This window comes from Cololabis saira, chromosome 13 (assembly GCF_033807715.1).
Source record: "Cololabis saira isolate AMF1-May2022 chromosome 13, fColSai1.1, whole genome shotgun sequence".
Classification (NCBI taxonomy): domain Eukaryota; kingdom Metazoa; phylum Chordata; class Actinopteri; order Beloniformes; family Belonidae; genus Cololabis; species Cololabis saira.
Window position 1 is genome coordinate 34,222,448 of NC_084599.1, and position 24,373 is coordinate 34,246,820.

Consider the following 24,373-nt stretch of genomic DNA (forward strand, 5'->3'; position numbering starts at 1 on the left):
CGTTCGGGCGGCTCCGTCGTTACTGCTGAAGGATGGTAGATGCGTGGGCTGTCGTGTCTGCTGGACTGGACTGTTCGGGCTTTCGAAAAAGCATCGGAAAGCGACTGCTGCAGCACGGCCTGAGAGCTGCGGTGCGGGCTGTGCCCGTCGCAGCTGATCAGGCTCGGATGAAACCCGGCACGCTGACAATTTATTAATGTCGGTCTTCCCACTGGGACAAAACCAGTGTCTCATACGTTCAGAGACCGTGGCGTTTAAAGTGCAAAAGTGAAACGCCACTGAAACAAAACACAAAGTTTTTCATCAAACATATCCACTCAAGTCTGAACTGAAGTCACAGAAAAATAAACTTACCATCTTAAAACATCCTGCCCATGTTTGGGTCCAGATACAGCTGTGAAGCAGCTTTCTCCACAATGAACATAATTAAAACTAAATATCGTTTCAGGCTCAACAATGAGCACCTTCTCATGTGTATGAGAACCTGACACCATCCAGCCCAGATTTAAAGTCCTGACAGGAGAAGTTAGAGCTCAGTTCTCTCACTGAACAACAGAAAGTGGGGGCATAAGATTAAGGGGAAGAAAGAAAAACTGCAAAACTGTTCAATTGTTAAGATGTGTTTATATTAATTTAGTATAAAAATGTGTTGAGACAATTAACAAAGAAAAGGGGAAATTCAAACTGCTGGTAGAGAAATAAAATAAGATAGCATTTGAAAAATAAAATAAAATATATTTTAATTTTAAGAGAAAAAAATATGTTTAATTCAAGTTAAACATGTTAATTGGCAAATATGTACTTTTTTAATATAACAGTCAGATGCAGATGTTGATACAACTATGAGGCTACTTGAATATATATATATATATATATATATATATATATATATATATATATATATATATATATATATATATATATATATATATATTATGATGTTCTGGACCTTCGCTTGAGTACATTTTCTCTAAATGGAGCTCTTAAAGTTTATCCTGAACCCCTGCTAGTGGAAAAAGTAGTTCTTGGTTGGAGGGTGAAACAGGAATTATGAGATCCAATATCAATTGCACCAGACACTGGAATAACAAAAAACAAAAAAAGAAAAGTGATGACTGACGGACTACAGGCCTTTCAATAAGCTCTCTTTGTACTCACACCAACAATGATAAATATGCACACACTAAGATGTCACATTGATCTTGTAAAATCTGACACTCATGCCATCTGCATTTCCACTGCACTTAGTCGGTCAGATTTGTGCAAACACATGCATGTAGACTGCCTTGTTGTGAGAGACCGGCGTGGATCCTGACACCGTGGATCAGAAATAGCCCCTCATGCCCAGCGACTCACAGCTCCACATAAAGAGCTCTCTCTCCCTGTGGGACTTCAACATACTTCCAAGTTTGCCACTACAAACGTTTGGGGTATCAAGCAAGGAAGCTTTACTTTTCTCTGTGACACTTCCAATAGTTCTGCCGGACCGAGGCTGCCGGTAAGAGAGTTTCAATTTTACAGCATTTGATATACAGTATATAAACAAAAAGTGTAAGAAAAACCCAATTAAATATTCAAGCTCTACAGCATAACTGACTCTTTTTTTGTATTTGGTCCAATCAAGAGTTACTTATGAACTCATGAATGGATATTTGATTGAGAGAAAGAACTGAAACACGGGCAGAATAACAAGTTTCTCCACAGTACCATGTTTCTCAGTCATTCTTTGTTAAATATTCACTGTTTTGGTCTCCTCTACTTTTAACTTCTTCTACTTTTTAAAAAAAATCTACTGTTTTGGCGCAATACATTGTTGCTCTACCGCTACATTTCTTTCCTTTTTGTTTGAATAGAAAGTTAAACATCATATTTCCTTGTCAAATGTGAGGATGGTGGCTTCTCAAATATCGCAATCTCTGGCATCAACAATAAAACTGAAGCCAGCGTAGCTGTGTGTGTCCCACAGGAATAATCAGGGAGAAACTTGATTGTCTTTAATTTGCCATATTTCCAGTGTTATATTTTATTTAGCGGTAGCTGAATAGAGCAGTCAGTGATCAGACACATTAGAAACAGGAAAATAAAACACAGTGAACTGATGTATTGTAAAGGTTTGCCAGATGAGGGCAGTTTAATTATGAAAGAGCACAGTATGTTCATTTACAAAAATATTATCCTCAAAAGGAAACCGGTCTGCCTACATGTTTCTTACCTCAGAGTTTTTTGCTAAAATAAAAATAAATATATAAACAGTTCAGGGTGCCAAACCAATTGTAGATAGTTATTTTTAAAATGTAACTCTTGGCTTTTATATGTTTGGGTGGTCTGCTCCTCCTTATCTTTCTGAGCTCTTTCATAGTCACCGTCCTTGTAGCTCTGAGATCTGAAGATCAAATGATCTCAGTGGTTCCCATGGACTCCTCTCCAGTGACTCAGGGAGACGCAGCCTTTTCTGGTGCAGTTATGGACTCCCTCTTTCTGTGAGGTCTGCCAGAAATTTCAATGATTTGAAATCTCTTTTTAAAAACTCATCTTTCAACTCCAGCCAGCACGACCAGGAGGCCAGTCCTTGCCTTTTTGCCTTTTTATTGTTTATTTTATTGACTTTGCTTACTGCAGTTATCTGTATTTTATGGTTTTATTTGGGTGTATCGTTATCCACCTCTACGGCACTTTGTTTGCCTTGTGAGATGTTAAAGCGCTTCATAAATAAAGTGTTGATTGATTGATTGGTTGATTGATTGAATTATCCCCAAACCGCAGGGAGGATACAGAGACAAGCTAGAGATAAGCTAGAGAGCATGACTCAAGAGTGGGTCCGCCTGGATGTTGCCGCCTGCAGCTTGAGTGATGCAGATTGTTTCAGCATGAGTAAGCTCTGAATAAAAGCATGAACACACCCAGGTGCGTGGCTGGGTTTGTGGGCTGTACTTTACACTGTTTGGAAGCTCTTTGTGAGCCCAAATCTTTGCTCCTTCTCACGTCTTAAATATTCTCTCTCCTGGATTCTCTTTTCATCTTAACCCTTACATTGCTTGGACTCTTCATGTGCATAGTAGTGAAACTTCTGGTCCTCGGAGATTGCTTATTTTTATTTGCTTTTGAATGGTCCAGCGCAGCATTATACTGTATCTTATTTTATTGTTTTATTTTATTGTAGGCTTTGTCTCGAACACAACAAAACCCAATCAAATGAAAAGCATCAAAATATAAAAAAAGCTAAACAATTTAACAGTCTCATTCAAAAATAAAACACACAGCAAAACAATGTGTTCGAGAGGGAACAGGAGGAAGCAGAACGCTTATTTAGTCCTGTCCCTTCCTCACAATATCATATCATATCATATCATATATAACCTATAAAAATTAAATAAAATTAAAAGAAAAGAAAAGAAAAAAAAAGAAACGAAAAGAAGGAAAAGACAAAATAACAAAAAATAAATACAACACAAACAACCAATAAGCAATATCAGTCATGATTGAACCGGTCTCCTACAATATCCTAAATTCAAAAGTCCAATCTCCCAGTCACCTCTACAATGATCCACGAACAGCCTTGAATGCAGGCAGTTATATTTGTATCGTATATGATCCATCCACAATGAACAAAATAATAATCAAAGAAATACATATGTAAGGTAAATTACTTTCTTTAGAGGTCTCCATTTTTATACTTGTCAAGAATTGCTGTCTTGTATGTGTTTATAAACTCTATAGAGTTAGTGCTATGTTTGATTTCATCATCCAGACCATTCCACAAAGTTACCCCACAGACTGATACGCACATGGTTTTAAAAGTAGTGCGTACACCAAAAAGTTATCAAAAGTTATTGCGCCTCCTGCATTTCTCCCTGCAGGGCCAGCTCCATGATTTTGGTGGCCCTAAAAAAGGTTTTGTTTGTGGCCTGAAAAACCCTCCAATCCCAAACATCAAACCACACACACTGTTTACAACTGAAAGAACATGATAATAGAGACGGAGAAACTGATCATCAACAAATCTCTTACATTATATGGAATAAGAAAAATATGTCTTGGCTATCATACGGAAAAGGTTTTGTGGAATATGTGTTCCAATCCAATTTGGGACCCTTTTCATCATGTGGCCCCCCTTAGAAGTTGTGGCTCTTAACAACCACATAGACCACTTATGTGGGCCCTTCCTCCCTGGGTAGGAGCTTCAGGCATCTGAAACTGGTCAAAGGCCATGCTGAAGAGATAATGTCTCTCAGGTGACTTGCGAATGTTTCAACAATCCTCCGGCATTTAAGTACTCCCATGACTCAGCAGCTTGTAGATAGTTTGGTAATATTGCTTCGGCTCAGTGAAGTTTTATTCGTAGCTCACTTAAGCAGTTCAGTTGAGGTCTGGACTTTTGTTTTTTGACAATTTTGACGTAAACCCTGATGTAAAAGCACACCTTCAGACAAGCTTTACTAGTTAGACAGACTATAATAATCTGGTATACAGAGGAGTTCGGTCTTTACTCAAGTGTGTTCAGGGCCGAACTGGGATAAAAAGTCCAGCCGGGAGTCATGCACTAGCTCAGGCCACCCCTACTCATACACTGCACACAGTATGCTCACACTTGAGCAGGTGCTGCACACAACCACAAGCCCATGCACACACATTACCAAAACCTCAATAATCAATATCAAATTTAAATGTAAACGCCATTAACACAAAACTATAAACCACCAATCCAGCTTATTTTCTCTACCCCACTCATCAAGGGTTCAACGTAACAGTCACAACAGGAATATGAGTGATCAATGTTGAAATATGTTTGGGCAGAAACACTGAATCCATGTTGAAGCCTGGTCGGCGACAAACAGAATATGACTCAACATTGATAAGACAGTGGTATTAGAATTGGATGATTAATTGATGGTTGATCCACCATCAATCGTTGACCTTAACTAAAAATCAACCTTTTTGACCATAATTCAACATTGAATTAAAATAATTTGCTATGTGGGCTATTAATGAGTTGTAACTGTATTATTTTGCCTGTAATTCTTTTCAATGCCAGATTAATATAGTAAATTCCTGCTGATATTTAGCTGCTACTGATACAAAAAGTAAATAAAAATAAGCAATTTGTTCGGCTTTTGGTCTATAAGATGGTGAAAAACTGTGAAAAATGTTGATCACTGCTCACCAAAGCCCAAGAAGACATCCTTATTTTGTACAAACCAACAGTCCACAAGCTCAAGATATTCAATTTACTGTCACGGACCAGAGAAAAACATAAAAATATTTATATTTAAGAAGCTGCAATCGGAGAATTTGGATGTTTTTTTTTTTTTTTTTAAAGACGATTAGTCGATTATTGAAATAGTTGGCCATTAATTCAGTAGACGATTAGTCGATTAATCATTACAGCTTTATTTTATATTAACATAATATTTCATACATAATTCAAACTTAAACCAACAACTTGTTTTTCTACTATAGATTCCCTTGTACCTATATGCTCTTCTGAGCTACAACCAGGCTGAGGTGACCCTGATATAAGGGGAACGAGTGTAATCATTACATCGAAAAACTAATCAATAGGACTGTTGCCAAATATTGGTATTCCGTTTATGTTTAACTGTTTAACCATTTAAGTGTCATACAGTAGGTAAATGTCACACATTCATTGCTCCTCAAATAAACCCAGTAACAGTTGAATGCAGATGCAACGAACCCTGTAGAAGACAGTGTCCCATATGAGCACCAACTGTCACTCAAGTTGTCTGCCTGAGCTATCTAGCAAAAATTGGCACAATCCTTTTTTTCTGCTTCTATTATCTTATCATTTTCTTGCATTTAGACTTTTATGTACTTCATTTCATAAACCAAATAAACATTCAGAAACGAAGCACCTATACTTAGCATTAATGTAGAATTCATCCAGCTCTTATTAAGGCTGTTCTTTTGACACTTTTGGATCGTTTCACCAAGTCAGTAACCTCCCTTTCAGAGAATTTATTTAGTGTAACTGCAGTTTATTAAGAAAGCACTCACTGCACTTGTTCTGTGTCATCAGATGGAAATCCGCTGCACTTGATTGGTTTTAGTAGTATGTAATAAAACCTGATTATGCAAAACCAGTCACATCATAACCTTCTTCCCTACAAATACCATCTCTCTGCAATTCTGCTCTTATTTGATTTCTGTCACTGAAGGTGGGAAGATGAGACACATTGCCTCATAATCTTGTTTGTGTCTCAACAGAGAAAGTGAGTGGGCTGTTATGAACGGTGTGCATGTGTGTGCTCAAGCAAAGTCTACCCCGGGGTAACACTGTGGTTGTGGGTGAATGAGTGACTATCAGGTTGTTGTGATTGTGGTTTTTGTTACACAGAACATAAAATGAGATTTTATATGGTGTTTATATGTCACCTTTGCAAGATGCGTGCAGAAGGTGTTTAAGAGTGACGTAGAAAGAGGTATAAAAGAAAGCAATGGTGCCAAGATGGCAAAGAGATCTTCAGCTCAACTCCCTCAGGCTCTTTGCTGTGGTCTCTAATACTTCCTGATGAATAACCGGATGCTAACATCTGGAGCTAATCTCTGTTTTTCACAAAATGCAACCACAAACCCCCAGAAGGCAGTACTTTGTTTTCTCCTGGCTGGTGTTTGTAACAAGTGACGTGTTTTTTAGGTAAAATGACTAATTAAATAGTTTCTAACCCCCTGTGAGATGCTATTTTTGCCTCCTTTGCACCTACGTAGTGCAGTTTTTGGGGTGGGTGGGTTGATTGTGTCGTGAGTGAGTACAGGATTATTATTTTGACTGTAATCTGTATGTGTCATATAATCTAGTTTATGGATCTTTTATTGATGAAGTCAGGGATAAACAGTGGTTTTCTCACCTTTAGTCCAAGTCAATTCTGCTGTAAAGTTGGACATTATAACATGGGAGTCAGGAGAGATTGACTTGCTTCTAGAGCCAGACCCCTAGTGGTCAGTCGATGAACTGCAACTTCTGTTACAGCTGCTTGTTCAATGATTGATGCCAAACTAGCCACAAGGCATACTGTAGTTTCATGGTGGTATACATAAACACTGGAAGGCAAACACTGGATTCCTGCTAAAGGAATACATTCATCTTTTTTCTTTTTCTTTTTTTTTAATTTCATAATCTGTGGTTGAAGATTTTTGATCTTTCACTGCCAAAAGTGGTAGACAAAAGTTCTTCTTTGGAGCCTTAGACAAAACTTTCAAATGTTAAAACACAAACATTTAACTTAAACCCCTTTAAGAAAGACTGAGTTGCTGTTTGTTCAAATAAATATTTCTAAATATTTCTATCTTAAACAGAAGGAATCAGCAGTGAAACTCTTGATATTTTCAATGTAACTTTTTTGCCAAACCTCATATCCTGTAAACCTCAAATCAAAGGCGTCTAAATCTTTTTACAAGTTGTACTTTTTTCCCATAAATACATCTGATTGCACTTATTTTACATCAGTATCTGGATGATGTGTCCAGAGTGTTGTTCTGCTTTATGTTACGCTTGAGAAAAGGCAGGAGCAGCTCGGCTTTTAGGTCACATAGCCTGCAAGGAGACATTCGAGACAGATTTGATCTGCAAAAGCCATCACACTCTCTTGCCAGTGTTCGCAGCCCGTACTATGATCATGATGTTCATTAATGACAAAAACATGTTTACTGAAACAGAAGTTCATACCAGATAATTATTAAGAAAAAAAAACATTCAGGGTGAAACAAGAAAGTTGGTTTATATGTTTTTTTAAATGATTTATTCTGCTCAACAGGCCTTCTCTCGGTTCATATGTCAGCATGAGGAATATTGACCGAGGGACTCATTCCAACAGAAATAAAGACATCCAGTTCAAGGACCTTCCACAAACACGAAAACACAGTGCTTGATAATATAAATTATTGATCAATGAACTGGAACATAATTATGAAATGCTTTGGCAAGGCATATCTACAGTTAGATCCAAAAGTATTATACAGGACTGTCTCAGAAAATTAGAATATTGTGATTTTCTGTAACGCAATTACAAAAACAAAAATGTCATACATTCTGGATTCATTACAAATCAACTGACATATTGCAAGCCTTTTATTATTTTAATATTGCTGATCATGGTTTACAGCTTAAGAAAACTCAAATATCCTATCTCAAAAAATTAGAATATTCTGGGAATCTTAATCTTAAACTGTAAGCCATCAGCTATATTAAAATAATAAAAGGCTTGCAATATTTCAGTTGATTTGTAATGAATCCAGAATGTATGACATTTTTGTTTTTTTAATTGCATTACAGAAAATAAAGAATTTTATCACAATATTCTAATTTTCTGAGACAGTCCTGTAATATTTTATCTTATTTTATAATTGCAGAGCTTTTATTTATTTTTTTGCTTTTTCCCCACTACCTCAATGAGATGAGACAAAACAATCAATATTGTCAAAGTGTAGACTTTCAGATTTAATTTAAGAGGTTTCACAAAAATGAGGCTCTTTCAAGGAAAGTAACTAAATTCGGACGATGAATTACCTGAGGATGAATGAGGCAGATAAAAGGTTTGGAGCTGATATCTGGTGTATCTGGTGCTGAGCTGGCATTTAAAGCTGCCTGACTGGAGCTTATGAGCTTATTATGAAGTCCAAGGAGGTTTCAATGCAAGGCAGGGATGGTATATAGATGAAAACAATCCAACAAAACAAAAAGAAACAACATAAATTTACAGGCAAGATTGCAAAACCCACAGATGTGGCCAAATCCGCAGTTTTATGTAAACAAAAACCAAAAAAACAAACCTTTGGTGAGCTCAACAACATCAGAAGATCTGGAGGAACACAGAGGAGAATTTAAGTGGATGATAACAATTCTTTCCTTGCTGATTAAAGACCTGTTTAAGAACATCAACATAAGTCACAAAGACTTTGAAGAAGGAAACCATATCATTGTCAAAACCAACAATCAAGAAACGCCTTCTTGACTCCGAAGGATTTTCATCCAGGTATTAAAATCTATGGTCATTCGTACAATAATAACTTCTGACATCATGAAAATTCAGGACCTCGGTCTCCCGGTGACATTGTACAATATTGTTAGTCCGAGCGTTTCAGGTCTCTGAAGGCTTGGACTAACAGATTTAAAAACAGTTTTTATCCAAAGGCTATAACAGTGCTTAACACCACAAAAACCTTTATTTATAAACCTCCATCTGTGTTAGAGTAATGACATGCAAGGGTCTCTGCAATCTACTGTTTTTTGTTTTGTCTCCTTAAACTGCGATGGTGTGTGTGTTTGTGTGGGTGGGTGTACAGTATGTAATCTTGTCATAAATGTGTCTTTTAAAGCTCTTCTGCATTTTAAGGGTTTGTACTGCCAATTTTGTTGTACTGGTACAATGACAATAAAGACAATACAATTCAATTCAAGATCTCACTTCTGTTTTCAGTTATACACCGTTTTGAGATCACTGTTGTTGAAACAACTTTTGAAATGCTCAGACCCTTAGAGATCACTAGGTCTAGAGTGTGTCCTCTTTAGTGCGTGGCCTCTTTTACATGCTGAGTCAGCCCAAAGTTATCCAGAGTGTTACTCAGGTCTTTAGTCCCTGGTCCTGGTCATTGGAGGTGTTGAGAGGGTTGGAGGCAAATAAGGACCCCTCTTCTTGCCTCTGATGTCTCTCCTTTCCAAAGCTCAAATGGATGATGCAGGAAAGAATATGTTGGAAGTGAATAATTTCACCCCTGACTTGTTAAAATTTAATCTATTTGCCTTAAAAAAGATGCCTGTGTTCCCCAAAAATGTTAAAATTATTAATAAATGGGTTAGCACGTGCCAATAAAAGCCATTTATTCAGTACCAACAACCTGCTGAGTCTTTCCTCTCCTCCTCTGATGGGTGGTACAGGTCCACTGACGGATACAGCTGCATTCAGCGAGCTCACTGTGTTTGATAATCCAATAAAATCCTGTTTCAGAACCTCCGATTGTTGCTTGGACACATCGTCTCACCCTGTATGCAGAAGGATGTTCGTCACAGATTGTTGACCATATCCTGGACTTTAGTGTTCTTACCGCTCATCCTTTGTACATCATTTACGGCAGAGTCTCCCACAATCGGAGCTTCAGGCCAAGCCTTTAGCGTTCCCTGTGGCCTTTTACATTTTAAAAGGTTTTCAGTCCTTGCCTTGCTGCTTTGGGATGGATGGTCAGCTGATAGAGATCCAGAGTCCTTCGATAGAGGAGCAAATCTGTTCTGCAGCAAAACCTCTTAAACAGTCAACACATCGTATAACATCTTGATTATTTCATTCTGGTGGTGTAGAAGGCTAAACTATAAAACGTCTTTTATCATCCAAAAATCTCTGGACCTAACTGTACATGCTGCTACCCATAAAGAGGGGACTGATAAAGCCTCATTCATTTTTATATGTATCAACCCTGAACACAATCTAGCCAGTATTTTCACAGTTCAGTGTTGCTCCACTTTTCTCTGTATTTGTTTTCTTTCTTCCCATTTGAGGAAGGCCACTCCTCCTCCCGGGGGAGCCTGAGCTGCAAGAACACAGTCTATGTTTTCAGATATCAAGAAATGTGCGTAGATGAATGAATAAGCTCCAGTAGGGGGGCAGACCAAGGGGTTTAGCCCTCATGTTGCATTGACTATGTCATCTAAAACACAATAAGTGGCTCTCCACTAATTTTCTTTCCCCATTTATTTCTGCCAGATAAATTAGAAAGACTAATGCAGGGTTTAATAATCGCTCTTAAGTGATTTCATGCAGCTGTCTTGAATCAGTTGTGATTGTGCAAAAACAAAGGTGAGAGCTGTTATCGTACTCTCATGAGAGATGCATTTAAAAGTGAGATTAAGTGAGAAGAGAGCTAGATATCAGCCTTTTAGGCCCTTTGCAGCTACAAGACTGGTGTTTGCATTAACTGATGAGTATTTTCACTAATAAGACTCACTGAATGAATTATGTAAGCCATGAGCAATACACTTTAGCACTTTAGGTGACCTCTTTTGAACCAAACAATCATTTAACGTTATCAACTCTTTAGACCAAATATTTGGTGTGTACAAAGTTTAGCATTGCTTGAGTGAATTGACCTCTGCCTGGTCCTGATGAATGAATGAGTTTCAGCCGGAGCTTCGTGTATTGGTCGCTCCCACTGCATGTTGTAGCTTTTAAATTATTTATTCTATTCAGCCAGTTGTAAAATGTAATAGTATCTCCATTCATTCTAAACTCAAACAACCCAATGACAAGGTGGTATGCAATGAAATGATTTTGCATGAACAGAAAGGATTTCAAAGGACATAATACAGCATATGACAACGTTGATTTTAATGACAGGAATTGTTGAAAGTGTTTGCCTTCTAGAGATTTTATTAGGATTAGGGAAAAACATTGGGAAATTCTCAAAAGTTTCCTTTAAAACTATATAATATAAGCAGTGACCATGGCAAATAAGGAAATATTTACAGAACATCTACCTTATTTTCCTTGCTTAATTTCTTCTCCTTTAACAGAAAAACAACTGAAAATCCTCAAAGTCACAAAACCATAATTTAAACTTAGATTTTCCTGCAGACATTAAACCTTTTAATCTTCATGCTGGGGGTTCAGGAGTCGCTCCTCAACAGGGTCATTTAAAATGAAGAGATGACTTCATTCCCCTTCAGTGACATCATTCTAACCACTCTCCGAGCATGACATCATCCTCTTGGTATGTAATCCCCTCGCATCCCCCGAGAGGATTCTTTGTGTGCTGCGTGAGTTAAAATATTCATGAGTGGGTTCCCCGGATGGAGCACAGAGACGTTTATGCTGCAGGGCATGGAGCTGTGTGTTACCTCCTTGTGTTGATGTGCTGCAAGGAGCTAAACTCATTTGATAATTTGATGATAGTCTAATAGTTCTGCAGTAATTTCCCCAACCAACCAATAGTGATACATGAAAATTAAAAGAAAATTCATTTAACCTGAAACCTAGCTGGTTAACAATTTTGATGATTTTGACAGATAGCTGGACTAAACAAGCACTGTAAGAGTAAATGTAAGGAAATTAGTACATTTTGCTCTATTTTCTGAATTTTAACCAAAGCAAACAACTCATTGATTTATTAGAGAAACTGCCCGGGAATTGCAAACTGCAAATGCTGAAATAGGCAGTGGGATGATTTAAAACAAATAAAACTACTTACTCTCTCTTGACAACAACAGTAAAATTCTGCAGACACATCGATTTCTAACACATGTCACTCCACCTAATCATTGAACTCCGGATTCAAGTTAATGGTGCCTAGAGAGTGACTGTGGGATTTACACCCGGCCATCTAAACTCAGTCAAGTTCATGGTCCTTTAAGATCACTATGTTCATCGTAAGAATGACTTGAAGATACTGAGCACAAATTCAGACTGTTTTTTCCTCTGCGATTCGATGATGCTAGGATTCATCTACTCCAAAAACAACTCCTGAGACTTATAAATTACTAACACATCTATCGTGAAATTACTTTGCACTGCTTTACTTGGTTCAGTTCAGTTTCCTTTCAGATGGTATCACTAGTTGAAATTGACTGGATTCAAGACTTTGAAGTTTCTGACTGTACTGAAGCTAAAATGTTGGTACATACTGTGGTTCTAGCTGAAAAAGGAAGTACTTGGCTGACACTGATAACCCTGCATACAATGTTATGAGAAATGTTGTTAGCCTGAGCTATTGATAATTATCCAAGTCAACACAGTAGTTACAGCTAGTTTTCATCAGCTTTCTAAGTACAACCTTATGAGTCGCATGCCATAAAACCATTTATCATTTGTGACGGATTATTATTTTTTCGAACTCATGTAAAACATTTTTTACATCCTGTTATTGCTCTCATCAGAAGTGATGAAAGATTAATGAAACAGCAGGAAAAAACAATTCATGTTTCTGTTTGTGCAGCTGTTTTGTGTCTACAATCAGATGCACTGCGGTACTCTTTGGCAGACGGATGCCGAGCTACTTAAAAAAAAGAAAAAACAAAGAGTCAAATCCATCTCAGTAAAGATCACTGGGCTATAAAACTGATGTGATGCGCCTTCATCGTGACGCAAGTTCATTTGCAAATGAATCTCCTCCCCTTCACGGAGGTAGTTTTATGTCGGCCCACAGTGACACATCTTATACGTCAGAAAGTCTGATCGTGCTGCAGCTTCTGTTTCACTCTGGCACCCACAAGCGAACGACAATGTGTTTGGACCTGGAGCCACATTAAGTCCTCAGAGGCTGACTCCAATTTCAAACCTACATTTTCCAAAGTTGAAAGACATTTAAGGTTTCAAACTGGATGCAGATTCAATCAGTCTTAATTATTTTCCAAGTGAAATCTTTCAGAAAAATCAAAAAAATCACTAGGATATAGATTGATAAAAGGTTTTGGGCTCCTTAGTTTCACAAATTTCTTTTTTTTAATAATTTGGCGTTAAATTAATTTAGAATTTTGGACACAATTTGAATGAATTGGGTTTTGCATTAATTATAGTGAATTGGACTGAATTGGAAAATTATTTGAATTTAATTAGATTTAATTTAATTTTCTAAAGTTTTTGAGTGCTTTCTGGTTAAACGGCGAGATTAGTTTGTTGTAAATCGGTGCTATAAAATTTAGACTAAAAAGCTAACTATACGTAATTGCTTCATTTGGCTCCTTTAAAAGAATGGGGCTGCTTTTTTCAAGTACTGCTTTAAAGAAAAAGGATGATCTTTCCGTTGATGAGATATGGCATATGTGCGCACAGAGAATTGTGTTTTATTATGCATAAATATGTGTATAGCTTTATATGCTTATCTAAGAGTTCACTCTATGGTTACATATGGACGGTTAATTATCTCTTGAGCATATTCAGTAACTTCACTTATCTGTTGTGAATTAAGACCAAATCGTTTTTATTTTGAAGATAACTGCCATACTTGGCTACTTGTTGAATGCAGCATGTAGGCTACTCAAAGACAATGATTTATTAGTAAAATCTACACTCATATTTTATTTGCAGCCTACAAGACATATACAACATAACCCCCTTTTATACAGGATGTAATTTCATACTCGTATCTGTTTTTTTATGAGTGTAATTTTCTTTTTCTTTCAATTTATGTTTCATTTAAGGATTAAAACTTGATATTTAAGTTCTATACTTGACTTGAGTAGGCCTACACTACATGAAAACCAGAGGTATCAAGTAACGAAGTACAAATACTTCGTTACCTTACTTAAGTAGAAATTTTGGTTATCTATACTTCACTGGAGTAATTATTTTTCAGACGACTTTTTACTTTTATTCCTTACATTTTCACGCAATTATCTATACTTTTTACTCCTTACATTTTAAAAACAACCTCGTTACTCTATTTCATTTCGGCCTTTAAAAAAAACTATAGGCAACTAGTCATCATATCTCCTGCTCTCTGAAACACATGTTAATGCTCAATAGTACACATATATGGTTCTTTAAAATATTTGCATTATACTAAGATGCATTCATTATCAATGGCTTTTGTCCTTAATGGCTTTCCCCCCCCTTACATTACTTTTACTTTTATACTTTAAGTAGTTTTGAAACCAGTACTTTTATACTTTTACTTGAGTAAAAAACTTGAGTTGATACTTCTACAGGAGTATTTTTAAACTCTAGTATCTATACTTCTACCTGAGTAATGAATGTTAATACTTTTGACACCTCTGATGAAAACACTAATATTGTAAGAGTTATTGTAGCTGAACCGTGGGTGGCATAATTCCCGGAGGTGTCATGAACGCAGCACGGTGGGCTGAGCTGCTGTTTGAGCGTCAGAGTCAGAGCTGCCTCCTCTTTAAACCACACACACTGGTATTCAGTGTCTGAGCGTCGGGCAGCTCGGCAGCGCTGTGCGTCAACGAGGAGGCTCCATGGGTGACTGAAAACCTTTATTAGGGAAATATTATCTCCCGCCTGGTCTTTCTGAAGAGCTTGAACTGTGACGGAGGTGCGAGGACGTAACTCACCTGGATAAACTGGAATACAGGAAACCCGCAAAAGTTCGATGTAAGAACCCACTTCCATCATCTTTACCTGTCTGTCTCACTTTTTATGACCACTGAACTTCAACACGCTCTTTCCTCATCCTGTCAAACTGGCAGTCTTGGTTTTCCTTTTGAAATTTTTACTCTTCCATCCTGTATTGTTTGATATATACCATGCCATGCTGTCTCTGTAAATATGTATTATTATTATTATTATTATTATTATTATTAGTATTATTATCACTGCCATAATCATTATTATATGATAACATTTATTGAATAACAATTCTGCGTGTATTAAACTGGCCCCATGACAAGTTTCTGCTTGTCAAGTTTCCTGCATGCTACTTTCCAAAGCAAATTCAGACTGGCAGGTAGTGATTCACACCAGATTGAATTACGACAAGGTTGAATACAAGGAAGAGAGGAGCAGACAGAGCCTCTGGTGCTGGAGGCAAATGTTTTTCAGAACAGATAGAGCATGCAACATCCTCCACTGACCACTGGGGGTGTCGTCTTTAATGAGTCAATCACCATTGACCTCTATTATTTATTGTCAAATTTTCCACCAGAACTAAACATAAGTATTTATGAAAACAATGCTTTAGGTTGCCGTTGCTAGATTTGACATTCATGACTGCTGTATAGTGGAAGAATCGTGCAAAATAATATAAAGCAACAGAATCTATTTACAATTAGGGGTGTGGAGTTTTGATTGGCTTGCTGGCATCACATTTGCTAATCATCACCTAGTGTGGTATTGACCTCTGAGCTGTGAACAAAGATGCAACTGAGCATAGTCATTCATATTTTAAAGAGATTATAATTCTAATGTGCTGTTATTTTCACCTGTGATTGGAAAAGGCAGTGGATGATCGGTCAAATGATTATCCAGAGGCAAAGCCCTCATGTAATATATAATGATTAAGTAGTGTTAAAGCACAACTACATCGTATCAATGAGGCCAACAACATCTGGAAACTAGATTTTGATTACTTTAGATTGAGATTGCTTTAGATTGCTACATCAGATGCAGCGCTGCCAGAGACGTGGAAAGGCGCAAAAAGCGCTTCCTTACACTTTTGCAATTAACTGGATTGTTGAATCGCCTGAATGACCCCTTTGTAATAGCGTTAAAAGATTTATGTGATATTTGGGAGGGTATTTCTTTGAATTAGAGCTATTTCCATGGGAGGTTTTCTTTTTTGACATTTGGTCGATGCCGATTTCGATTTCCTGTACATACCAGGCTAGTTCAACCTAGGCTAGTTCATCCCCGACCTGTTTGTTTTGCCCATTTGTAACATGTGCAATATGAGGTTGAAAATGAGGCTTCAAAAGCACGTATATATGAGTGATGTCACACAGGATTTGTCCAGGTCTTCGTATACATTCAGTTGACAGGCGTATTGGAGAGTGATGAGCTGCAACTGGAGACATTATATAATACCAGAAACTGGACAATTCAATAAATGTATTTGTTGTTCATGAGAGCTTCGTTATAAGTTTCACTCTTATGCAGCTCATCACTGTAGCTTTATTAGGTAGGAGGTGTTGGAGAAATATATGATAATCCATTTGGAAAATCATTTTGTAGTTCTTTAGATCTGCATTCATGCACCAGCCAAAACCTCTGTTAAGGTAAGAAACCATGACATGAGATAGACTTGGCAGATATTTAGTGACTGTTTACACTGTGACAGGTATGCTGATTGGCTTAAAAATGTGTAGGTAGCGTTGGAATTGAGCGAGGATTTCTTCTTCTAATTTTTAAATGTGATACCTGATAGACAGTAAGTCTCTCGGGAGATTTAACTGAGAGTCTCATAATTGGGTGCATGTTTATATCCCAATATAATCACATTGGCAATAAGAGTCATGCAAATTGCAAAAGTTTTGCTGGATGAAAAGTTGTTTTATATTTAATTGCAATGAATAACATTATTTCCATTAGCAGACCCTTTTTATATCAAAGTATGTGTTTTAAAACCTTCAACGAGCAACAGACTTTAAAATATGGTTGGACGTATGAACTGTTATATAGGAGATTTGGGGTAGGAGCTTAACTGATGGGAGATGGACAGGTTAACTTCATGTGAGAGACGAAGAAGTTTGTTTTTTCGGTACGTCCGTATTTTTCCAGTCAGGCTCACCAAGTGGGAAATCAAATCTGTTCTTCAGTCTATTTAGCTAAACAATACCCAAGCAAAACAAGGTGACAGGTGGCTGTTTCCTTCAGAGCCATAGATGTGCCAGCGTTAGTTAGGAGGCTTTGTTTCTCTACACCTGATGATTATAACAGGAATTTACTTTTAATGGAAACATGAGCCACTGTCCAATTTTTTTCTTTTGTCTTCATAATCTAGAACCCAAAAGTTAATCCATTTAGTATGTCGTTGTTATTCTGGCTGGATGTCCAGTTACACATGCATGCACGTGTACAGACTGCTCTAAGCACTGATGAGTTTTGGTGCACGCTGAGAGATGGACCTACGTGATCGCCTTACTGAACACAACGTTCCAGGCGTTAAGCCTGCAGAGCTGTGTTTTTTTTTTTAATTCATGTTCTGCTTGTTTTGGTCAAGCAAATTAATAAATTCAAGATGTAGCTGCTAAGGTTTGGATGCTGTTCTCCGTTGAGGATTTCTCCTGGTAATCATTCTCCAATTCTGTCACTTTTTAACTTCTGCTGTAATAAGTAGCCGTGACAACGGAAAGTTGTTTACACATTGAAGCAGCAGATTAGCTTTTCAAAGCCTAAAGACCAATCGTAATGATCAGAAAAATTCCTCTAATGCAGATGAGTTGAAGAGGGAGAGCTCAAGAGAACTGAAGATAAGAAAAATAGGGAGTAAAAAGGAAGAGTTTTCAAATTTCAGTTTAAGTTTCAAGCTTTATTGTCAGATACGCTATACAGGACTGTCTCAGAAAATAAGAATATTGTGATAAAGTTCTTTATTTTCTGTAATGCAATTAAAAAAAAAAACAAAAATGTCATACATTTTGGATTCATTACAAATCAACTGAAATATTGCAAGCCTTTTATTATTTTAATATTGCTGATTATGGCTTACAGTTTAAGATTAAGATTCCCAGAATATTCAAATTTTTTGAGATAGGCTATTTGAGTTTTCTTAAGCTGTAAGCCATGATCAGCAATATTAAAATAATAAAAGGCTTGTAATATTTCAGTTGATTTGTAATGAATCCAGAATGTATGACATTTTTGCATTACAGAAAATAAAGGACTTTATCACAATATTCAAATTTTCTGAGACAGTCCTGTATGTTCGGCATAGCTATAGCACAATGGAAATTACAGTCCTCTCTAAAGTAATAAAATAGAAGCATAAAAATAAACAGTCCACAATTTAAAATGACGTACCATCAGTGAGCCTAACGTGCATGTTCTTGGATGCACAAGGACACTGGTTCCCAGTGGAACCAGGAACCAGTGCGAGCACGGTGCTGCCAGTCATGGCTATTCATCATGAGTTATGTTTAAAAAGAAGAAAGAAAAGCCAGCACTACCAGCAGAAACCCAATAAACAGAACAGCATTGAAACCGGCAGAGAGAAATGTTTAAAGACACTGACGAAGAAAAAACATATTGACGCAATTTGATCAGAGCGACTGCAACAGGCTTCTGCTTCAGCAAATATCATAATCTGATGACTTCTTCTTATTTAACTTAATCCGTTTACCTGCCATGAACGTGATGATTTCTATCCTTAAAGAATTTGCTTTTTTTTCCCCCTCCACAAATGAAGCCTTTTTCCATGTGTGTGCAGGGTGCTCCCGTGAATGAGAGATCTGTTTTTACAAGTGGATTTGTTTGAGTTGTACCCCGTTGTCTTTTAATGCAGCCTCTCAGTTTGAATTTCAAATCCATTCAGTTCCGACTTTGCTTCTTCTTCTAATGTCGCTATTTCGTAACGTCATGTTGCAAAACCGCTTTGGATCCTGATAAAAATGTTCAGTACCCCCCCCCCATGTCCTGCATGTTATAAGCACAACCCTGCTTCAGCACGCCATGGTACAAGTAGCTGTGTGTGTCAACAACAGACTTGTTTTGATGGAAAGCTAATAAGGACCATCAATAAGAATTAGGCATGTTCATGCAAGGCCACGTCTAAAAACATGCAGGGCTGGAATTGAGAAACACTGACTTACTTGGAAACTGTTATCGTGGCCAAATATCTGCTGTGAATCAGAATACCAGCAGGATTAAGATCAGAGACCAGGCTCCGTATCGACAGCACACTGCATTTTTCACACGAAACAGAATAGCAGTAGCATTTGTGCGACCGATCCACATGTTTATAAAATGTTTTTTACTGTAGCTGTCAGCACTTTTACTGAGTAGCACAGCCTTGTTGGATTCTGAAGTTGATGTGGTGTTCACGCTGTTTAGTGATATGCACTTTCATCACTTCCAGAGGCCTCTTGACATCTCTCTCTCTCTTTCTTGTCTCTCCTCAGTGACTGAAGGCCAGCCAGACCGCACCAGCACTACGTCCACCACAATGTGAGTGCTGCAGAGAATAAACCAGCCTTCTGTTTCTGAGGTGTTGAGTTCAGATGACTGAAGAGACTGGGAGACATGCGTAAACTCACGGTGGACAGTTTTTCCCTCATCCAGGGGGATGTAAACATCTGACCATCAGAAATTTATTTATTTACTCTTTGCAGTCTGAAAGTGACAAAAATCATGAAAATTCTGAAAAAGTACCCGATCAAGGGAGCTGATTTGTAAAGATCAACTGGAAATAGGGCTGTTCGATTTTGCCCAAAAATAAAATCTCGATTTTTTTCTCTCAAAATCCGATTTTCGATTACGATTATTTTGTGAATTGACAAAAGGCAAAGAAATGATTTCAAATATGCTGTTTTTTTATTGAACATTTGCCCCATTGGGCTTTAAGTGCAAACTTTAAAGTGCAAAACTCGAAAAAAAGTTGTAAAAAATATAATAAAATATAAAGTTTTATCTCTGAAAAAAAAAATCAGCAAATCAGCACTTGCAAACATACAGTAAGTTATATTTCAAAATAAATAAAACAAGACATTTTCTAATTAAACTAAACTGGGTCTTTGCATGCTAAATAATAATGCAACCCATGAAGGAGGTAGAGGTGTGTAATGTCAGTCATTACATTTGCTATTCCATCAATCATTAATATGGTATCAATCATTAATATGTGTGCAGACAAGGTAAAAAAAAAAAAAAAAAAGTGAAAAATCGATTTTACGATTTTCACATTTTAACATCGTTCTAATTACATAATCGCGATTACGATTTTAAAATCGATTAATCGAACAGCCCTAACTGGAAACATGACTCAGTGACGGTGGCATACCTTGTTGTTGTGTGTTTTTTCACAACAGCAAAGACTGTGTCCGTTGAGTCATGACATGAGCTGAGAAAATTCCCAGTTACTGTATTAATCACAATGGCATGCATTTTCCAGTCTGTTTGCTGATAAGCTATTGTTCTTTGGAAATCATTTCAGTTGTAAAGTTATGTGGCAAAAAATATCATCGTGATAACCAGGATGTTTTCCCTTTTGAAGTTGAGTCAGCGTCTATCGGTGAGAGTTTTCACAGATAACAACTAAAGTTGGATCCAACTATATATAGGCAATTCAAGGCAAGGCAAATTTATTTATATAGCACAATTCAACACAAGGTAATTCAAAGTGCTTTACATTGACATTAAAAGCGGCAAGACATAATTAGACAGTAAATAACAAATAAGATTGAAGATCTTATAGATATAGAAATGTGCCACAAAGTTAACACTTATTAAACGCTAATCAACCAATACTTTCTTGATCATCCAGTTTCTCCATCAGCTTCTCGTTTGTCTCTCTCCAGGATTCACTTGACGATGTGGGCAGTCCTGACGCCGGTTTTCCTGGTGTCGCGCGGTGAGCTTCCAATACTACTTATTTCTTGTCTTGTCTTGTAGGATATTTTATTGTAGGTTGTGCTAGTTTTTCTTTTTGTCTTTCTTTCTTTTCTTTTTTTTGGGTCAAGGAAAATCTGATTATGTCTCCACTTCTACGTGGAGTAAATAGAGAATAGAGAGAATGTGCGTATTTTCAGTGAAATATTCATGAACTGAACGTGAACTGAAACCGTTATGAAAATGACACGATCAGTAAACTGTACGTCGTGGTGGTGCTGCTTACTCTGGCCCGACTTTGGCCTGACATAACCATAAGTTGAGCTGGAGCTGTGCAGTTCATCACATTTTAAAGATGGTTTCCATTTTGGTTCCCAACTACCACAAAAATAAAGAGAGAAAGTAAAAACAACAATCATTTCTGAACAACCTGCACACTTCAGGCACAGATTTAAGTTTTATTAAGTGAAACATTTTTTTATCAAGACCAAAATTCAATTAACTATTCAACATTTTTTTAAAGCCTGACATTGCAACATGCTACAAAAGTCAGTGAATGATAGTTTCATATAATGCATGGTTTTAATGTTATTACCAAAATAATTGTGATTTTGCCTTTCTTTAGATCACAGTGTTTGCTGCCAAACCAGCGTCTCATTTGAATGGGAAAAAAGAATGATTAATTATAAAAAAACAAAACAAACAATAACATGAAACTCTGAATGTGAGTCATTTTCATCAGGGACTTCATGTCTCCACAGCTGATTGGAAACGTAGAGGTGATGATGTTTCAACTTAGTCTTGGAAGAAAATATAGTTACACTTCACTCCATGATAGATAAGGGGACGACGGGTAAATTGGCTGCACAGTCATTAATGTCTGAATTTGTTTTGTTCAGTGTGTGCATTATCCTGTACAGCAGTGGTCCAGCTTTTATCCTGTTTTTATTAGACTCTTGTTGAAAAAACAAGGACCAAATTTTAAAAAAGTTAATATGAGACTGTCTTTCTAATTTAAGTTTTTGAAATAACGGGTTTTGAATTCTAAAACATCCCTTTTATGCAGATGACTGTCTTGTATATCTTAATTTAGGCGTCATTTATTTTCCCAAACATTTTTGGTCTTGACAAAGTTCTTCAGAAGTTGTTAGTTGATAAAACAATGTTGCATTAAGGAGTTTTCCGGTTTCAGCTGCAATAAAGAAAGCCACAATATTTTCTGTCCTTTTTTGGGGAGACTAATTCCAGCCAGTGTGTGTTTTATCTATTCAGATTGGAAAACAAAGAGGAATTTACATCTTAGGGAGCAAATTTAATTAAAAACTTTTTGTGAAACTGAAATTAAAATCAAAATGAAAAGGCCTGAAAACTCTTTCACTGAAAGGAGGCATTTTTTTAGAGGAATTTAACATGAAAAGATAATGATTATGATATGACTTATTTAATTCTGAAAAATAATAACCAACTTTTAAATTATCATTAAAAAACATCAGTTATGGTTGCGGTCCAAGATGCGATCACCCCTGACTCTAAATCACATTAGACAGAATTAAACAAAATTAATCAAGGGGGGTGGGGAAAGGGGAATAAGAAAAAATAAATAAAAATAAAAATTTAAAAATGCTTGGTATGTTAAACTATAGCATTATTATATTGTTATATATTATAGTATGGTGATATCATTTTGTTATATGTTATAATATTATAAAAATTATTATGTTATATTAGGATATTATTATATTATATGCTATTATAGTATTACATATATTACTTTATATTATATTGTGCTATATTATATCACTCTATATGATAATTATTTATTTGTTTATTTATTTTTCAAATTAATATTCTTATTTACTTATCTACTTTCATTATACTATTTACACACACAAACACACCTTGATACATATAATTGTAACTCCATGTCGTCTTTTGTTGTTGTTTGTACTGTATGTTAATAAATATAAAAGAACCATCAGTTTTCTCTTCCCCCCGTGGGTTGGAGCAGCTTCACTGAACGTCCCCCTGTATGTGAGCAGGTGCTGCAGTGGAGCCTGCGGGGGGAGCCTCTCCTGGCTCAGGTGCCCTGAGCCTCCCGTGGCAGGATGAGCTGTGCTGTGACTCAGCTCTTACTCACCTCGCTGAGACGAGCCGCTCCACTACAAACCTCCCACACCATTCCTGCTGCGGCTTCAGGAACTTCACCACTGAAACACCGTTGTCCCCGCGGCTCTCTGGTGGTAAGAGTTTATGGCTGTACCTGTCCCTGTTGGTGACATCATTGGGTAACATCTTCTGTCTTTGACGTAGAAAACTCGTTAAACTTGTTAAGTCTTGTTGCATGCAGTGGACTGCCAAGCATCCCGCGATGGAGCTCTCAGTCCTGAATAGGATGAAGCAGCTTTAGATAATGAAAAGATGTTTTAGACGATGCAGTGAGGATAGTATGAGCTGGTCAGAGCGGTCTCATGACCGGCTTCTGAAGCAGAGTCGTTTTTATGGCAAGCATAATAATAATAATAATAATAATAATAGTTAGGCAACGCCCATTAATGCAAACCATGAAATATCAAATTTATTGCCAGGCCTGGCTTGCGTGCAAAATTTGGTGACTTTTGGGGGAATTATCAAATATGGACCAATCAGATGAAGGGTGGGCGTGCGTTTTGGCGTCTAGCGTCGCCACGGTAACACTTTTTAAAGAGAAAAGTAATGCGTCTTGTTGCAGGATGGAGACGCATATTTTGATGTATAACACACCTGGGTGCACGTTACGGTTCGGGCCATATTAACTGCCGAAGGAATGGCATAAATTGCGCCAAAATTACACAATTCATTAAAAATAGCAGACTTCCTGTTCGGTTTCGGCCATGGCGCCAAGAGACTTTTCTTTAAGTTGTGCCATGATACAGGTGTGTACCGATTTTCGTGCATGTACGTCGAACCGTATTGTGGGGCTTGAGGCACAAAGTTTTCCGGGGGGCGCTGTTGAGCCATTTTGCCACGCCCATTAATGCGAACCAAACATTAAATATCAAATTTTTCGCTAGGCCTGGCTTGCGTGCAAAATTTGGTGACTTTTTGGGCACGTTTAGGGGGGCAAAAAGGCCCTCCTTTCGTCAGAAGAAAGAAAAAAAAAAAGAAAGAAAGAAAAAAATTCCTAAAGATACAATAGGGCCTTCGCACTGTAAGTGCTCGGGCCCTAAATATCAACAAATAAGAGTACAAGATAAAAATTATCATATAAAAACATTTAAAAGTATAAAAGTAATGCAGACAGTAAAATTCAATGATATATAGATAAAAGGAAAGTGGCAACTAAGGCGCGGTTTGTCCCCCGGATATCTCATGCTTAAGGTTTTAAGTTGTCTTTTGAAGATTTCTACTGACTCGGCTTCCCTGATGTTTTTGGGCAGTGTGTTCCATAGTTTTGG

General features: G+C 37.1%; 1 protein-coding gene across 1 annotated transcript in view; it reads left to right on the top strand.

Moving 5' to 3' along the window:
- Positions 1-1,427: 1,427 nt before the first annotated feature.
- Positions 1,428-24,373, top strand: part of lepr (leptin receptor) — a 44,544-nt gene continuing 21,598 nt past the window's right edge. The window contains 4 exon segments of the mRNA XM_061738735.1: positions 1,428-1,498; positions 19,514-19,559; positions 20,909-20,961; positions 22,979-23,179. Coding sequence (XP_061594719.1) covers positions 19,558-19,559; positions 20,909-20,961; positions 22,979-23,179 — 256 coding nt within the window. The 5' untranslated portion in view covers positions 1,428-1,498; positions 19,514-19,557.